The sequence below is a fragment of the Morchella importuna genome, assembly GCF_003444635.1.
Source record: "Morchella importuna strain M04M26 chromosome Unknown Morimp01GS016, whole genome shotgun sequence".
NCBI classification, from domain to species: domain Eukaryota; kingdom Fungi; phylum Ascomycota; class Pezizomycetes; order Pezizales; family Morchellaceae; genus Morchella; species Morchella importuna.
This window is the reverse complement of record NW_025763413.1, coordinates 395447-414209: the sequence shown is the minus strand read 5'-3', so window position 1 is coordinate 414209 and position 18763 is coordinate 395447. Positions and strand designations below refer to the sequence as shown.

The 18763-nt window shown below is 49.1% G+C and overlaps 5 protein-coding genes across 5 annotated transcripts; 3 read left to right on the top strand and 2 right to left on the bottom strand.

Moving 5' to 3' along the window:
• Positions 1-331: 331 nt before the first annotated feature.
• LAJ45_05802 (uncharacterized protein) lies at positions 332-1321 on the bottom strand (the record flags this gene model as incomplete). The annotated part of the gene is made up of 5 exons (XM_046115371.1): positions 332-644; positions 789-829; positions 922-959; positions 1088-1200; positions 1278-1321. 5 exons carry the CDS (start codon positions 1319-1321, stop codon positions 332-334), a joined length of 549 nt encoding a protein of 182 aa, XP_045971420.1.
• A 2213-nt stretch (positions 1322-3534) lies between these two features.
• LAJ45_05801 (uncharacterized protein) lies at positions 3535-6391 on the top strand (the record flags this gene model as incomplete). The annotated part of the gene is made up of 6 exons (XM_046115370.1): positions 3535-3854; positions 3925-4451; positions 4531-4871; positions 4941-5048; positions 5130-6254; positions 6311-6391. 6 exons carry the CDS (start codon positions 3535-3537, stop codon positions 6389-6391), a joined length of 2502 nt encoding a protein of 833 aa, XP_045971419.1.
• Positions 6392-11040: 4649 nt separating this feature from the next.
• Positions 11041-11409, top strand: LAJ45_05800 (uncharacterized protein; the record flags this gene model as incomplete). Its single annotated transcript, XM_046115369.1, has 1 exon — positions 11041-11409. One exon carries the CDS (start codon positions 11041-11043, stop codon positions 11407-11409), a length of 369 nt encoding a protein of 122 aa, XP_045971418.1.
• Positions 11410-11417: 8 nt separating this feature from the next.
• LAJ45_05799 (uncharacterized protein) lies at positions 11418-12434 on the top strand (the record flags this gene model as incomplete). Its single annotated transcript, XM_046115368.1, has 2 exons — positions 11418-11620; positions 11711-12434. 2 exons carry the CDS (start codon positions 11418-11420, stop codon positions 12432-12434), a joined length of 927 nt encoding a protein of 308 aa, XP_045971417.1.
• A 586-nt stretch (positions 12435-13020) lies between these two features.
• Positions 13021-13500, bottom strand: LAJ45_05798 (uncharacterized protein; the record flags this gene model as incomplete). Its single annotated transcript, XM_046115367.1, has 1 exon — positions 13021-13500. One exon carries the CDS (start codon positions 13498-13500, stop codon positions 13021-13023), a length of 480 nt encoding a protein of 159 aa, XP_045971416.1.
• Between the last annotated feature and the right edge of the window lie 5263 nt (positions 13501-18763).

Here is an 18763-nt window from a genome sequence, read left to right as displayed (position 1 = left end):
ATGGAAATGGAGTTACCAAACCGCCGGTTTTTTCTTCTTCTTCCATGATCCCGATCATATGTACCAATCGGTAGCCGATATTCACCACATCCCTCGTGTTGACAGCATTTTTCTGCCGTTGCCCAGACTGTTAAACCGTCGGGACCAATCTCGTCTACAAAAATACATTATACAACGAGGCAGTACCTACAAACCCGTATTTCGGGACTGTCTTTCGTGCTTGGTCTGGAGGGTTACATGCTCTCTCTAGTTAGATCTAGAGGAGATGGGGCCATTTGGTAATGATACAAGAAGCCTAGGCAAGTAAGTAAGATACGAATGCAATTCGTATTCAAGTACCACGAAGGTAGAAAATAAAGTCTCCGTCGATTGATATGGTAGGTGATATGTTTGCGGGATTAAGCCCGCACTTTGGATTAGTGAGAATACGAACTTTGACAACGTACAGTGGCTGTACATACGGGGGCAGCATACCTATATGCCTAAAATCAGAATTACGACGATGAACGAAACGCGCGAAAGTAGGTGTAGCGGAAAAGATCATGGCATTATCAGGAATCTGAATTAATGCTTTGAAATAGAGGCCTTGCGTTATAAAAACAACCCTGACAATTAAGGCTACTGGATAATGCACAACGTCCCCGCTGAAAATATCAGCTTTCTTATTCTATTGGGATTAGGGTACGATACACAAGCGGTCTGGCCGTTACGGAGCCGGGGATATAGCTTATACAGCGAAGAAGAAGAAGAAGAAGACACGACATGTGCTACCAAACAAATGTATGTACCGACTGGTAGAATACTCCGCCTCTTTAATCGGTGCCTTAGGCTTCAATTGCAAGCCGATGCACAAAGTTTGAGTTAGCGCCGCTTATATATCCATTATGTATCCAATATACTTTAAAGAAGATTATGTAGTACCTGGAGTATGTGATGTGGCACGGAGGTGAATCCGTAAGCTATTGCATTAATTCAATAAGATAATCTTCCTAACCAAGCAAAACAGAACAGAACAGAACTCTAGCCCTACTCAAGGTGGCTGGCCGGGCAGTCACACAACATCAATCGGGGCGAGCGAGATACTCACACGTAGGTACATCGAGTACATATGATAATCGTGACAAATTTTTCTTTGCGGGCCGAGGTTTTTTTGTTGAGCTACTGCTGTTGGGCGAAAAGATGTGTGCACCATACATACTCCTTAGGAGGTGGTTATTGCCTCATTCATCGTGGAAGAAAAATATAGTGGAGGCTATGTAGCCCTAGTTAGGTCTTACCTATAGCTACCTACTGTATGTAGATTATGTGCATGACAGCACATCTCCCGAGATCTAGAAGGTACATACATATTTTTCCCTTCCTCTTCCCAATAACGAGCGTAGAGTATCTGGCCAAAATTTTCGCCACAAGACGATAGTCTATCTGGTTGGCATTTAGCCATCTCGCGGGGGTGGTTTTCAGCTCTGATCAGCTCAGGATGTGGTGGTTGAGGTGGAGTAGATAGAATGGCTGGCTGAGGTTGAGAAACAGACATACATAGGGTTTTCCAGCCAGCCCACCACCCCCACGTACATGTATGTACGTGCGCTCGAACGATTTCTCGCCAAACAGATCAGAGACCGTTCCTGAGACTGAGGCGCTGAGCGATAAGGATACTCGACATACATGCACACGCGAGGATGATCGGGGATGTGAGTATGTAGAGTAGGTGCAGGAAAAGCTTGTTCTTTCTCGTTTTGGGAACGGTTGTGCAGTTGGGGCTTGGCTATAGCATGATTTGTGTGATTATTTTTATTTTAGTAGGGGAGAGAGAAGAGGGGGGAGGGAGGGTCCTATCTACTTTACATAGCCGAGTTTGTTTGCGGACCTGCCGAGACTTCCTACCTCCACCGAACACAAACGAAAATAGCTGACTGAGCCGCATATGGCCCATGGCATTCAATGCAAGGGGGTGTAGGGTAGGTAAACTTTGAAAAGCATTTCCGTGCCTGTCATGATATTGCCTGGGAGCTTACTTGAGATTATTTTCGTTTCTTTGGAGTAGTCGGAAGGGATGTAGGTACACTTCGAGGACTCAAACTCCCTCTAGTGCTGGCAGGTGTAGTAGTTGACTCGAAATATATGGTTAGGACTAAATTCTTAGTTTTCATTGAAGAATAAATTAGTTAGGGTACCGAAACCAGATACTGTAGTTGAAAAACCGTGTTCTCTCTACTAAAAAAATCACTTAAGTAACTCCCCGCCGCTAAGCGCCATGGTTTATGGTTTTGTACTCTTCTCCACTCTTTCCCCGACCACCGACATCCTCCTCCTCCTTCTTCTTCTTCTCACTTCTCATCCTCCTCGTCGGCGCGCTTACGGATGGACTCGGATAGATAGATAGCATGAAGATATTAACGATGGCTTATCTTTATCCGTAGAACTGTCTACATCTCCGATATCTGGAGTTGCACCTGTGCACTCTACTTGCCCTTCAGGCGAATGGAGAACCCCACGAGGTCTTCAGGACTGGATCTGTAGGTACGTGCTCCACTCTGCTAGGAAGAGAGAAGCAACTGACAGGCGGGGAAGAAGAGTAGCTCATGCTCTCAACCCTCGCTGTGGTTGGCTGGCTGGCTGACTGACTTGTTAGGTGTCTGTCGGTTGGATCTGAAAACATGATCCCTGCCCCTGCCATGAAAGTTAAGCTCAGGATGATGGCATGTGCGCCGCTCTCATCTGGTTCCGGTAGCATGGTGATCATCCACCGGTGGGGAATTTTTGGACGACTCAGAGCTAAACCACAACAACCACAACCACCATTCTACTCAACCACCCCCCCAACCCCTACTAAACCACAATCATAGGCTACTATGCCCAATTGAAAACAATTAAGACAGCAACCACACAATCCATACCTACTATGGCCACACGGAGGCGGCTCATGCATCCTCTAGGGTGCTAGTGAGAGTGGCTGGCTGGCTGGTTGGCCGTTTCTTGGTGATGGTGGTGATGGTGGTGGCCCATGGCCCATGATGGATGATGGCCATGGGCTTATCCCACATCACACATCCACCACATGTTGCCTTGCTTTCAGATTGCTTCTGCTGTGGTAATGCCACAATCCTGCAGCAGAATGACTTTCCAGGAACGGCTTCATGGGGCTCGTGAAGGGGACCGGGGCCCCTCCTCCCCTCCCATAATATATGAGGGCTATCTTTCTTTTATATTGAGTGTTTTTTTGTTTGTCCTCCCCGACAATCAGTTCAATCTAAAGAGAGAGAGATCTTCCCTATTCTATACTGTCTCCCGTGTCCAGCTGCTACTTGGTCAGTCAGTAGCCAATAGAATACCGCACAAGCAACACACGGGGAGACCCTGCGGACAAGATAGCCTCGATACTAACTAATACTTACGCCCGGAGTAGAGTACATGATATCGTCCGGTGTTACAACTTTTTTAATATAGCAGATCCTCTCCGAGCGAACCCTACCACCCCTCGCTGGCTGGTAAACTAACAGCCTATATCTAATCGTCTTTTTTTTGTTTCTCATCATGACAGAGACTACTATAAAACCCGAGGCGGAGGACCTAGAGGACGGCGCAAGTCTGGAAGAGCTGAACGAGAAGAAGAAACTACCTGAAGAGGAGAAGAAATCGAGATACTGCACATCACCTAGACTACTTTGGAGCGTCGGACTATTCACAATGGTTCTTATTGCAGTTACTGTTGCGCTGGCGCTGGGTATACGCCTTATACGTGCGGCCGCGGACCCGTCGGCGATTGATCAGGATAGTAAGAGGAGTGAAGATATATCCTCTAACAGGAGGGACGATATCAAGATCGCTGACATGACGGGATATGTGCACCCATTGTAAGTACCATGTCAATCTACTTGTTAGGAAGAAGTATCTTCACAAGCTATATGCTAACACACACCCCAGCATGGGCGTCCAAAACGGCGGCAACATGTTCCCCGGCGTGACCCTCCCCTTCGGTGTCGTCAAGATCGGCGTCGACATGCTTCCAGCCACCGGCACGGCCGACGCCTACTCGGGCTATCTCCCCAGCGGGCGCGTGACGGGCTTCTCGCTCATGCATGAGTCGGGCACCGGCGGCGCGCCCAAGTACGGCGTCGTCTCCCAGCTGCCGCTCACGGGTGCGGTCGAGAACCCGCTTGTGGACAACGCGCCGCTGCGCGTGGGCGACGACGAAGCCGAGGTGGGCCGGTACAAGACGACGCTGGCGAACGGGGTGGTGACGGAGCTGACGGCGGCGGCGCATGCGGGGATGATGCGGCATCGGTTTGCGGGCGCCGACGGAGGCGTCCATGTGTTGGTGGATGTGTCGCATTTCTTGCCGAGTTTCCGCGGGCAGGGCATTGAGCAGAAGTATGTTGAGGGCGAGATTGAGGTGGATGCGAAAGGGAAATACACCGGCTTTGGCGTGTACAAGGGGGGCTGGAATTTAGGTATATCATTCTCCCGCGCCCCCGCCCCCGCCTCTTTTGTTCTGGGGGTGTTGTTTACTGATATTTTTATTATGAACAGGTGAGGATTGGAAAATCTATTTCTGCGGAACGGTCGACAAGACGCCATCGCAAGCACGCACATTCGCCGGGACTGCTGTTTCCGGTGAGACATTGGAGTCGTTCGGGAATGCGACCAAGGTGTCGGGCAAGAAGAGGCTTGGTGCGCTGCTCTCGTTCAACTCCACCGCCGGGCTGGAGCTGGTGGTCGAGTCCAAGATTGGCATCTCGTTCATCTCGACGGCGAAGGCGTGCGAGTTCAAGGAGAAGGAGATCCCGGAGTCGAACTCGTTCGAGGCGCTGGTGAGCGCGGCGAAGGAGACGTGGAATAACGAGGTGTTTTCGTCGATTACTACGACTGAGGTATGTAGTGTGCATGACCCGAGTGATGGGCTGGTGATGGGGATTGAAGCTGATGATGGGTGAAAATAGACGGACTCGGCGAAGTTGGGGCTTTTGTACTCGTCGCTGTACGGAATGTTCTTGATTCCGTCGAACCGCACGGGAGAGAACCCAAAGTGGACGTCCACCGAGCCTTATGTATGTCTTGCCTGCTCTTCTATCCAATCCACATAAACCAGTGTCAATGATCGATGAAAACTAATATAAAACCCCCCGCAGTACGATGACATCTTCACGCTCTGGGATCTCTTCCGCAGCCACACGCCGCTCATGCACGTCCTCATGCCGCACCGCTACGAGGACTACATCCGCTCGCTCATTGACGTCTGGCGTCATGACGGCTACCTCCCCGACGGCCGCTCCTCCAACTTCAACGGCCGTGTGCAGGGCGGCAGCAACGCCGACAACGTCCTCGCCGACGCCTACGTCAAGGGCGTCCGCGGCGGCATCAACTGGGACGACGGCTACAAGGCTATGGTCAAGAACGCCGAGGTCGCGCCGGCCAACAACAACGACGCCATGGCTCCGGACTCGTCGACCAAGGAGGGCCGCGGTGCGCTCCCGGACTGGCTCGAGAAGGGCTACATCACGACCAAATACAGCCGCAGCGTCTCACGCGCGTCCGAGTACTCGCTCAATGACTTTGCGCTCTCGCAGGTCGCAAAGGGCCTCGGCAAGACGGACGACACAGAAAAGTACCTCAACCGCTCGCGCAACTGGCGAAACCACTGGGACGCAAAGTCGACCGCTTTCGGCTTCACGGGCTTCCTCTCGCCCATCGACCAGAACGGAGCTTTCCCCACGCCCGCCTGGGACCCGCTCAGCTGCGGCGGCTGCTACTGGGGCGACAACTACTACCAGGCGCTGCCCTACGAGTACTCGTTCGGCGCCCACCACGACATGGAGACACTCATCAAGTACATGGGCGGCGACGACCTCTTCACGTCCCGCCTCGCCAAGCTCTTCGAGCCCGGCGCGAACCCGAGCGGCGACGCCCGCTTCGGCAAGACGCTCTTCAACCCCGGCAACGAGCCCAGCTTTGCCTCGCCGTACCTCTTCAACTACGTCAACCGGCAGTCGCTGAGCGTGCAGAAGGCACGCTTCATCGCCACCTCGTACTACAACACGGGCAACGAGGGGCTTCCGGGCAACAGTGACGCCGGCGCGATGCAGTCGTGGCTGCTGTGGAATATGATTGGACTGTACCCGATGACGGGGTCGACGACGTTCCTCATTGGGTCCCCGTGGTTTGCGGAGTTGAACCTGAACCTGGGAGATGGGAAGCAGGTCAGTATTAAGACTACTGGCGGCTCCGACACGGCGTATTATGTCCAGAGCTTGAAGGTGAATGGTGAGGAGTGGGATAAGAATTGGGTCAGCTGGGGGATATCTTTGAGAAGGGCGGGACGATGGAGTTTGTGTTGGGGACGGAGGTGAAGGCGTGGGATACGGGCGCGAGACCGCCGAGTTATGCGACCTAGGGGAGGAGGCCTGAGGTATATATTTTCCTTTTTTCCTTTTTCTTTCCTTTTTGGGGCTTTGGATGGGGTTTGGAGTTTTTTTTTCCTTCTTTTTTTTCCCTTTGGGACGGATGGAGTATTGGGGCTTTGGGACTTTTGGGACATATACTTTGGACTTTTTGACATTTGCACATTTTTTTTTCTTTTTTTTTCGGGTTTGGTTATAGACAGATGATTGATGGGACGATTGGTGTTCTTCCCTTTTTTTTCTCTTTTATGATAATGACCTACAGGGCTTTTTTATGAGCTTTTCTTTTGTGTTTTCTGTTTATATACACCCGAGTTAAGACATGTACATGCATGTAGATACGATAGATAGGATAGATAGGATAGATAGATACCTGGCTATGAATACCACCTAGATCTAGATCAAGAACTAGATTTCAGAAGTTGCATTGAGTGCTATCACTAGCGATTAGGGTCCCCCACTCCAGAACCGAGAAAAGAACTTGCCAGAGATTATTGTCTCGACCACCGGTGTTTGGTTCGGGGGAGAGATACACCGTTTGTCACTCGGATGTTAGTCATAGATTATCACTCTGGTAAAGTCATGGGTTATCACTCGTTTAGGACGGACACCCTGAATCTTGGGCTTTTTTTGTTATTCTTGTTTAATTCATTAATTCTAAATGCTACGCTAGTTGGTTGATTGGTGAATAGAGCGTCCGGTAGCGGGATGGCTTCATGCCATGTATACAGATCCACATGTGTCGTGTGTCGTGTGTCGTGTTTTCTACGGATACCTCTATGGTGCTGGAACAGGGTTCCCGACGGGATAATTTTCTTTCATTCTCTTTCATTTCGGGAAATTGATTTATTCCCTTCCGGAAATTCGGGATTTTTTTCTTTGTCCCTTTTTTCATTCCTTTATTCTTCATTTTCTTCCTCTGTCACATTATGCAGGCCGGGATTATTTCACTGTCTCTACAGTTCTGCTGAAATTTTATTTCACTGCTATATATATAAGAAGACAGCATATATAGGAAGAAAAATCATAAAATTATCATTCGTCATATGTAACAATTAAAAGTTGTCTTTACACGTCGTCCCTTTTAGCACCTTAGTGCTTGACAGGTTTTGAGCCCTAAAGCGCTAAATCACGCGCCCCAAATGTCAGAACCAAATGGTAGGCGATACTATACTTGGCGGATGCGAAAAGATCTAACAAAAACCTAGACCTCGTTTGTATTCACTCTTTGTTTGTGAACTGGCCTCGTATATACCCGGTCGGCGAGACCGTGCGAACTCTCTCTAGAGTATTCTACTCTGCGTCATTGAAAGGCGTGTGCGTGAAGGTATGCGTGGTGCACGGCCTTTCGAGAAAGGTAGGCGTGGATGTGGATGTGGATACTGACAGATCTAGATCTTGCAACCTCCCCGTTTGTTTGCTTGACTCGTACGATAAAGATAGAGAGGGGTACATACCGTTGGAGTAGTGGAGAGATACCTAGAGAGGGGGGTAGGTACGGGTACTCTACTCTAGTAAAGAGATAGAGAGGGAGGGGTATAAAGATGTCTCGTCCCACCTGTCCTCCTACAAAATACCAACTACCAACGTCATCGAGAACCACCACGATGTCTATCTCAAATAAAACAGCCTGGGAACGAGACTATATCACCACCCCTACCCCTAACACTATCGCTATCACTGCGTCAAAGCAGCCCCGCTACACCACTACCTCGCTGTTTCTCCAAATAGCAAAAGTCAACTTGTCGGAACCACCAAAATTGGGAGAGCACTACGAGACATGCTCACCCCTTCCTTCCTCCTGCGCCCACGGCCCCGATTCAAAGCTCGATCAACGGGTTTCTTTGTCTTTTTGGGAGTGGGTGATTATATTTCGGTTTCTAGATCCTTCTCTCGTAGTCTGATGAAATATTTTTCACATCTATAGAAAGAGAGGCAATGTAGGATAATCACAAAATATCATTCGTCATAATAATATCGAAAATTCGTCTTGACGTCACGTTCCTTATACCTTGCACCTACCTGCCTTGACAGAAACCACCGCTTTAAACGACCGGCAGGCCGACAAGTCAACCAACCTCAAACGATTCTCACTAGCGACACAACAGACCTGTGCTGCCTCCGTGTTGACTGTGAGCCGGATCGGATGGTCTGGTTTGGTTTGTCAGATAGTGTAGCGAAAGATTTCTCTTTAGATTACTAGCTGGAAACAGGATAGACACCCCGGTGTAAAATCCTTTGTATATGTTTATGCATTTCAGTCGTCCCGTATGGTTATTCCTGTTTCTATTATCCAGCTTTCCTTAAGTATTCCTCATGTAGTCACTCTCGAGCTAGCTTTGGATTTCATTGTTGCGTGTATACATATGTCCGCATGTCAGCCCGATCCTATTTTTGTACTTTGTACGAAGATGGGGTCGGGCTGATGTGCGTTGGTTTTTTTTTTTTTTTTTGTCCCTTCCTAGCTTTTCATGTGGAGAGGAGGGCTAGGGGGGTTTCTTATGTTAATTCGAGCTGTATACGTAACGCCGAGTGGATATATATATGCTGGATCGATAAAAAAAAAACGGGAAAAGACCACAATGCCACGGCCTTTTGTCAAATATATCTAGGGTGCCATGCATGGCAGCCAGTGTGTGTAACAAAACTTGAACCCTAACTCATCCTAACCAACTAATTCCAGCTAATTTAACACTGTAGAGCCTACAGTCTTCTATACAGTGTCAGCGATAACAATAATACCGTAGAGCTTCAAGTTATGGTCTTCCATACAGTACAAGTATTGAACTGCAGACCGTAGCCACTACGGTCTACAGTGTAATGTAAATACTAAAAATAAGACCGTAAAGCTTACGGTGTTCTATATAGAGTAAGCGATGAAAACAACACCGTGGACTCTATGGTGAACCGTGTAATGTCACTAGTCCAAAGTTATTAATAATCAATGCATGCATCAATAAAACATTTAAAAATTAAAAAAGCTAGCTTCGGATTTATTGATTTACATTAGTCAAGATCATTTAGAAAAAACTCTGTGATTTTTTAACTGGTTTATTGGGGGGATGCACCAACAGCAGCCAATATGTCTTCCTCATTGAGTACTAATCCCCAAATGTGGAGTGAAAAAAATGGAGAAAGAACATCCCAAAGCCGAACTGGTCTTTGTTGATATTTACGGTTGCCATGGTATCCTCATAAAAGTCCGTGGCATTGTAGTCTTTTACTGATAAAAAAAACACATTCTCTCTAGAGGGTTATGGGCTGCAATACTAGTCAGTCAGTGTAGTAGTGCCTGTTGCGTGGGCCTTGTGGGTGCGTGTTGTGCTTTTGTGGACGGCCGAGTGATATATTGTGATCTAGACTACGAAGAGGGACCCATCTACTATGCTATAAAATGCGAGCCGGAGAACCTAACCCTGCCATGACAATCTACCACTTGTACAATACACCATCACCCTCTTGTGGCTCGATCCGAAAGACATACGAACCATCAACCTCCACGCTGCACTGCAGACTACGTGCATGCATGCGTTTAACCTCCAAGAACTGTCGAGGTGAAAACAATGGTCCTCGGGGCCTTTTGCAGACACCCGCCCAGTTTTGCGTGGCTGGTCTATCTGCGCTGCAGTGGTCCGTTATTTTACAACTCGAGATACGGAACAAGACTAATCTGACTACATGTATCGTATATCTAATGAGGAGTAAGGAAACCCCCCCCCCCCCTCCTTCTACCTCATCTCAGATCCCCCGATTCCCCGTTTTCTGGATGGCTTTTCAACCCTTTCTCGCCCCTCCAGTTGCCTGCAATGATGATGGTTGTGGTGATTGCTAACTACAAAAGGATGGAAATCTAGGCAATTATATTATCCTTTGTGCCCACCGCTGTGCTATCAATCCACGACTAAGCTTCGGGGGCGTAATAGACAACTATCCAGCTCGTATTCCAATCAGGCTTACGCTAGTTTAACTACTTACTCCGATATACCTTCTTTCCCGGTACGTTGTTGTCGACTAAGATCAGGGCCATCATATCAGCCTGCTAATTGTCGGGCCGGTTGACCTTCATAGAAGTACTTATGAGGGAAGAGCCCTTGTTGCATGTTAGTCTAGCTACAAGACCCTCGGGGTTCTTGCCCATGATGTTCGACTGGCTAGCTAGGAGCGTGAGGTTTTATTCCCCCCCCCACCAGGCCCACCCCACCGGCCTTTCCAGGCTGGCAATCACTGGCGTTACAGGCGATCACTCGACTCACTAACAACACCCTGAATACTTTTTCAACACCATACCTTCACAGAGGAAGCGCGCATATCGCCAGAGAACCGAAAGTGTTTCTGTAACTGTTAGCATCTAGCTGTGGGCTGGAGATGTTTCTCTGTTTATCGTATCAGACAGTCACATGCATCCTCGGCAACCAACGCGTCTGTGCTTCTCAGCCCTGGGCTCTGGGCGAACACAACCAGGATTCCCCACATCTCCACAAAACACCGACCCAAGCTCTCTCCCAGTTCCAGCTCTTCCAGCTCCGAGCTGTCTGTCTGTATAGCTATCCACCAACCTCCCAACACTCCCAACACCCCACCAACCCATACCATACCAACCGTACCATACCCACCACCACCACCACCACCACCACCACCAGCCATGACCGCCCCAGTCCCCCTCCCCTTCTCCGAACCCGCCTACCTCACCGGCGCCCCCAACCCCTACTACTCCCCCTCGCACCTCGCCTGGCAAAAAGCCTGCCGCGCCTTCATCACCGCCAACCTCACCACCCACGCCCTCGACTGGGAGCGCGCCGAAGAAGTTCCCCCCAGCGTCTTCGACACCTTCTCCGCCGCACACATGCTGATCCCCGCGCTGCCCGGCCCGCTGCCCATCGCATGGCTCAAGCGGCTCGGCATCCACACGCTGCTCGGCGGCCTCCCCGTCGAGGAGTTCGACTACATGCACTTCCTGATCCACGCGGACGAGATGGCGCGCAGCGGGCTGGCGGGCCGGGCGCGTCGCTGACCACCGGGATGGCGTATGGCGTGCCGCCGATCATCAAGTATGGGAGTAAGGAGCTGCAGGAGAGGGTGCTGCCGGATCTGTTGATGGGCAGGGCGAGGGCGTGTATTGCGATTACGGAGCCGGGCGCGGGGAGCGATGTGGCGGGGATTGAGGCGACGGCGGTGAGGAGTGAGGATGGGGGGGAGTACGTGGTTAATGGGCAGAAGAAATGGTGGGTTTTTGTATTGATTGACCTGGTGATTTTTTTTTTTTTTTTCGGTGTGCGGTGCGGTGCTGATGTGGTGGTTGGTGGGGTATGTAGGATCACGAACGGCATCTGGGCCAACTACGCCACGACCGCCGTCCGCACTGGCGGCCCCGGACCCGGCGGCCTCTCGCTACTCCTAATCCCACTCCAGTCCCCCGGCGTGACACTGCGCAAGCTGGCAGTGACCGGTATGGCAACATCAGGGACCACCTTCATCACCCTCGAAGACGTCCGCGTCCCCATCTCCAACCTCATCGGCGCCGAAGGCCAAGGCATGAAAATGATCATGACCAACTTCAACCACGAGCGGCTCTCCATCGCCATCGCCACCACGCGACAGGCCCGGGTCGCCGTCAGCTCCGCGCTCGAATACGTTCTCGCGCGCGAGGCGTTCGGCAAGGCGCTAGTCGAGCAGGCCGTTGTGCGGCACCGGCTGGCAAAGGTGGGTGCGCGCGTGGAGAGCCAGTGGGCGTGGGTTGAGAGCGTGGCGTGGAGGATGCGGCAGGGAGAGGCGGACATGGGCGGTGTGTTGGCGCTCGTGAAGGCGAGTGCCGGGATGGTGCTGGCGGAGGCGGCGAGTACGGCTGTTGTGCTGCTGGGTGGGAATGGGCTGACGAGGAGTGGGAGGGGCGAGTTGGTGGAGAGGATTTATAGGGATGTGCCGGGCGCGGTGGTGCCCGGGGGGAGTGAGGATGTGATGCTGGATTTGGGCGTGAGGGAGTTGGTGAAGAATTATAGAAAGGCGATTAGGAAGTTGGAGGCTGGGTCGAAGTTGTAGGCGTCGTTGGCATCAGCTTTAGCAGTGTGTATTCCTATGTATTATCAATTAGCATACATTTCAGTATTCTGAACGATCGATATCCATAACCTGTTAGATTCACAGAACCGCATACCTATTACACACCCCAACTTCTGTGGCCCAGTGTGGATGCACAACCTGCACTGGCATGCGTCTAACTGACAAGACCACTAGCTAGGGTAGAAGCCAACGCCGAAAGACTGCATGTAGGTTACAAACCCCTAGATATGAGTTGTGCCCTCTCTTCTTGTAACGAGGGACTCGGTATATAAAGAGAGGCGCTGCATGCTGCTGGGGCCAATACTATTATTGTAGCCAGGACTGGCCATGCCGAACTAGGCGGATTAGGTACAGTGCGACGAGTGATATCAAGTGATTAAACCTCAAGACTCGGTTCGGGGTTTATCTTTAGAGGGGGTCATCGAGGTGCGGTGTTCAGAGGGGCTTTGAAGATCTCGGTAGTCAAAGAAAATGATGAAAATAAGTATTAGAGGCGGGAAAGTCATTCATTCCATTGAATTGCTAATGATACTGCTCGAGTATAGTCAGAACCTACACAAAAGGCTTACAACCCACCCAAAGCTCCCCCACCACGCCTCGACAGCTCCCCCTCCTCCTCCCCAACCGCATACAGCACCACCCTCCCCACCGGCACCGTCTCCCCATCAAACACATACACCCCGCCCACCCTCCACACGCCCCCCACCTCTGCTCTACAGAAGCGGTAGATCTGGTTCGCCATCTTGCCCGCATCCATCGACCGCATCACCGTGTCGTGCGGGCCGCAGATCGCGGTATAGGCTGTCCCGCTCTTTGTCAGGTCCGTGCAGAAGGGGTCCGCCGACTTGTCCTGCACGGCGGGACGGTAGAGGCGTGCGCGGAGGGACTGGATGGCGCTGATGGCCGGGTCGATCTGGGGAGAGGAGGCGGTGGTGGTGCAGAGGACGTAGCCGGTGAGCATGGCGCTGAGGTCGTAGAGGTGTGGGTGTGGGTGTGGGGTGGCGAGGAGGAGGGGGAGGAAGGAGAGGAGGGGGAGGAGGTTCATCTTTGTTTTGGTTTTTTGGTTTTTTGTAGAGCTTCGTACTGGTGGGTGTGTAGAGTGAGCGGGGTCAAAGAAAGATGGAATGGAGCTTTGTAGGTGGTGGTGGGTTCGTATATATACGTGTCCGGCCCTGAGCTGACATATAGCTATTCTCATGATAGCTGGCCCCGGGACAGCTGCCACACTGCACATGCACAGGAATGACCCTCGAAGCTTTAAGCTGCAATTGATTGCCCATCTATCCATCTGCCAGTCACGTCAGTCAATCCGAGTTCCCGCCATCTTGGTATACAAATACAATACATAGTCCCGATCGGATCGATATATACTGCGGTGCATCCCCTTCCTCTAGAGAAATCTCGAGATCAAAAATCAAAATACTTATTTCATCACAAAAAGGAACAAAAGGTAACCTAGTCCAACACAGGGGGCTAAGCAGTTCCGTCTAAAATACATGTAATTTCTGGGTGGGCGAATAGATTAAGCTTAACCCAAGGCCTGTCGTGACCGAGACAATACATCGACGCAGCCTTGCTAAAAAGCAGGCGCCCTTTTGAGACATTCCGTGAAGAAAGTACAAGTATGCCGGGGAAACTTTGGCCATCACATCCCATCACTCGCCGCACTTAACCAGCCCTAGCAGGCTCATTGTAGCGGTGGTGAGCCGCCGCCATTGGTCAAGACCGAAAAACGGTTTATCTGCACACATATAAGGTGGTTTTAGGAGCAGGGTGATCATGTTTTTCGCTCAATTTATGTGTTCCCGAACGAAATAAATCGCCCTGACCGTACATGTAGTTTTTAAAATTGTTTGGCACCGGTCATTATATATACTAGACGCATAATTAAAGTGTCCATTTCAATACAAACCGATCGGTGCCCGCTTAGGATCTTGAAATATTAATATGGATAACAATTGGAATAGCCATCCTGTATACGTACATGTAGCTCTGGTGATTCTCTAGATACAGATTGGTCCTTTTAATTGCTTTTTCTATCGTGGATGCTGGGGTACTTAATGTTTGATCGATGGGGTTGAGGTTAATTAGGACCGGCACCATATACTGATCATGACCTCAAGGCAGAGCGGCGGAAGTTCATGCGCAATCCTTGGCATCGGATCTCTTTATATATCGCCCGGCTTTCCCTTACTTCTCTACAATTATACAACTATGGTAGCTTCCCCCCCCCCCCCAAAAAAAAAACCCCTCTCCTCCCCCCCCAGATAGAAGGGGGGGCTGTAACCACCTACCCCCCCCCCCCCGGTTCCATTCGTGGGAGTTATCAAAGGGATGGGGCTTAAAATCCTTCCGGCCCCAACCTTAAGCCCCTCCTCTCTTTCTTAGTGAGTAGCGGTGGGCTGTTGCCACCACCTCACCGCACTGTCCCCCGCCCCGCTCCGTCTCCCACAGCGACGCACCCCAATCCTCCCCCGACTTAGGGGGGAGCTAAAGTGCGTTAATTAATTTTTTTTTACCACTTTAGGCCCTAAGCTTTCCTTACGCTCTACTCTCTTTATGAGAGCAGAGTTTTTTTTTTTTTTTGCGTGAGGTAGTTCCCTATCCCTATCCCCGGCCCCCCCTTCGTATGAAGCGGAGGACTTTTTTTTGCGTTAATTCGGCTTGCCCTGCATGTTAGGCCTTGAGTGGGGCCGAGGGTCTGGGGGATGCGGAGGAATTATCTCAAAATTTTGGCTTGAATCGTATGAGATAAGAGGAAAGTAACACGATTTTTGTTGCTTGCGTCGAAAATCCCCCGCGAGTGATATATGGTGCCATTATGGCTTCATGAATTATCACTCGATCGGGCGACACCCCCGCGGCTTTCACCACACCAACAGAAGCGGGGTCACGAACTCATTTTTTTCCAGGTCTTGGCACCAAATTCGCCCCCAGAATTCAGGTTCATGTGCTCTACGGCCGCGACGTGACTAGAGATCCGTTCATGGATTAGCACTCGACTGACTCATCCAGGGTGGCCTGCATGTTCCTGTGGCAAGATGAGGGGGGCACATGTACCCGCCATGCCGCAAGCCGACCACAAGGGACACGATATCAAGCTTATGCCATGTGAAACCGCCATCATGGGTTGCGATACCGAGTCTTGGGATCGATGTGGCTCTGCTGCCTGAGCCAAGACCCTTTCGATCGGCTGTCCTCGATATCCCCGCTGGTATATGAAAGCCAAGAAGGTATGATACCCGGTTAGGTTCCGTCAAAGATCTGGATCTGGATATGCTGTACTCGGTATGACAGACAAAACGTACATGTATATCAACCCATAAACCGGCTGGCCATCCATCCACTTTATCCGGCCGGTCAGCTGTAGCCCAATGAAACCTTGGCTGGGTGTAGATAGAATCCTGATTAGGGAAAATTGTTCTTGGATTAAGTCACACTTATGATAATGGGTAACCTGGAACTGAATAAAAGAAACACCCACACTCGATCGACTTGGCTTTGTGCTCTGAGATCTGGCGTCATTTGGAAAAGAACATGTGGAAGGCCGGAATCATGGAACCCCGTAGATCGCTGCTAGTGTCCGCTGCACAGATTTACGCGGCACGGGACTTGGCGAACACCTTAAATCAGATGTAAGAACAGCTCCTCAAGCCAAACTTTATCTCTTTCTCTAAATTTACCCATCACGACATACCAATTTTTTGTCTTCATCTTCACTTTATAAACGCAGCGTAATAGACGGGGTGTGCTAAGATAGAACCATATAAACGAAGTCCGACCTCGCTATGAGGCACCAACTATATACCGGGTACGAGAAAAGACCTCCGTTTATGCCTAACGAAGTTATCTAACTAAAGCAGCTATACATGCTGATGATCACTTCATATTATACGTATTTGAACATAGATGTTGGTTCGCACACCCCTCAGTCATCTCTACTTGGCACATAATGGTGCCTTCACTACCTGTGTACTATCCTCAGACCCGTCGAGCAGTTTTGTGGGCAGATTTCAGTAGCCTCATCAATTTCTATATCTCTGAAAAGGGATCATCACTATATATTCCAGGGGCTCCAACTGTCCCTACATGTGGTACCTATCAGGCCCACCGTGATAATTATATAAGCCTTAAGGTCAGAAACACCAAACAAACCGGCTATCTATTACTATTTATATGGGGATAGATATCGAATTATCTCGCATACTACGGTCTACGCATAATATTATCGAAAGTCGCTTATCCCGTGGAGTCCCGTCTTCATTACTAATCTCCACTTCGGATGAGTAAGAACTCGCTAAAATACTTAGATAGGAAATCTATCCGATTGTGAAGACCATAAACATATTAGCCTCAGGGAACTCTGGTGATTATACAAGTCTTTCCTATTAGAGAGGTTGTAGAAGGGTATGCAATTAATGAATTAAAAAAAAAAAAAAAAAGGTTGTAGAAGGGTTGGGCTCAATGGGCTAACAAGCGACCGAGTGATATTACATGCAATGGAAAAATACCAATTACAATCATCCATGCCAACCTTTTACTGATTGATATTACAATAACCGATTGGCAAGAAGCCAAAATCAAATTCGAAACTATATATAAATTAAGTCGAGACAGGGGTACACGTCGCGTCGCGTCGCCATCGGAAGAATATCCATCTTCCAGATTCTGGATCAACGGTACAGAAGTCTCCGTCGATTTATCCAAAGTGTTCGGTAGACGATATCATTAATATCGGGGAGACTTATTGCCTCCTGTACGTGTGAGTTATTAATTTTACTCTATACAGTTCCATAATTCAATACCATGCTGTGCTTTTGGCTTTGCATGAATATAAAATATATTCTACAGCAGGTACATACTATGACAAAAATAGGGCTATCTAATGGTGTTTTGAATTGGTTGATATAGAACACGACCGAGATGCAACGCGATTACCCACCTTACAATATAGAGTACGCGTTGATTATCTTCAATCAAGCACATGGGTCACCTGCACATACGTACATCCTGGGTCCTAAACTTATCCTGGTCAATTCGGTCATACCTCTTCCAATATAACGGCTCCTTTTTTTCTTTACGTGAAAACACACATTCCAAATCGAATTTCTGAGTAAGCTTGGTTTCGATTATAATCAGATTACTCCCTTCTTAACGCACTATAGAAATAAAATTAATCATAGCAGTACTAGCTATGCATATATGGCTGTAACCACTATCTATACCTAGTGTAGGAAAATAGGTAGACATATAGAAATATATTAACTAGTCAAACCCTTCACTACTATCTAAGTGGGCCTTTACCACATCCTATCAACTCCCAGTCTAGAGGTTCGATGAGGTCTTTTCCTCTACCAATTAGATGAGGAAAACTTACAATAGATGTTGATAGTTGAGTGCAACCAGCGGGGCGCAGCAAGACCGACACGGCCACTGGAGGCCTGAAAATCAACAGAGTAATGATTAACAATTTGACGAAAGGTTCCTAAAAGATTATCCAAAGATGGAGCCAGGACATAGTGTGAAGCGCAGCCTAGTAATTAGAATGTTGAATAAATAATAATAGGATAATGGATATTACTGAGGTATGTTGATTATGGGGCAATGTTTTCGCAGCCACTTTTTATGAGAATCGAGTGATGGCTGATGAGAAGTGGTTATGAATAACCTGCAGCTGCATATAAGGAATGCATCAAATTCTCGGCTATAAAGCTGAACGCGACGGGAATGTTACCACACTTAGTCGAGTCAACCTTTTTGGTAACTATATGAGATTATAGTTATATCAAATGACCAAGATAAGACTCATATTTTAAGTCCAGCTGGCCAGGCAATCACGAATATATCATTAAATGCAATGCAGCTCAGGTATCTGCGTGGTTCCGGATCTTCAGACGTCACGCATGTGTAGTCTGACGATGATGCTATCCACAAGATGTTTGCTTGGTAAACATCTATTCAAGAAGCGGGATACGTTGGTACTGTGTATATACAAACATCGCCGCAGTGAAGTATCCGGCCGGTATTAGGAGACTATTCAACAATAACTCTTACATAACAGTTACTGATCAACATCTTAAGGGACTAGTTAATTACTCTGCTTGGCCCCCTTGAAATACCTTTAATTTTTATCCGGATCATTGAAGTTAATAACCGAGCTCGATAATACATGTATCCATGTAATAAGCCTGCTAAGTTACAGGCCTATGCATGACATACGTTACATGTACCACTACACAACGGTACCAACGTGTAACTAACATAAAACAGCGTGTATGGTCGTACAGGAAGCAGCGCCAGGCTTAAGC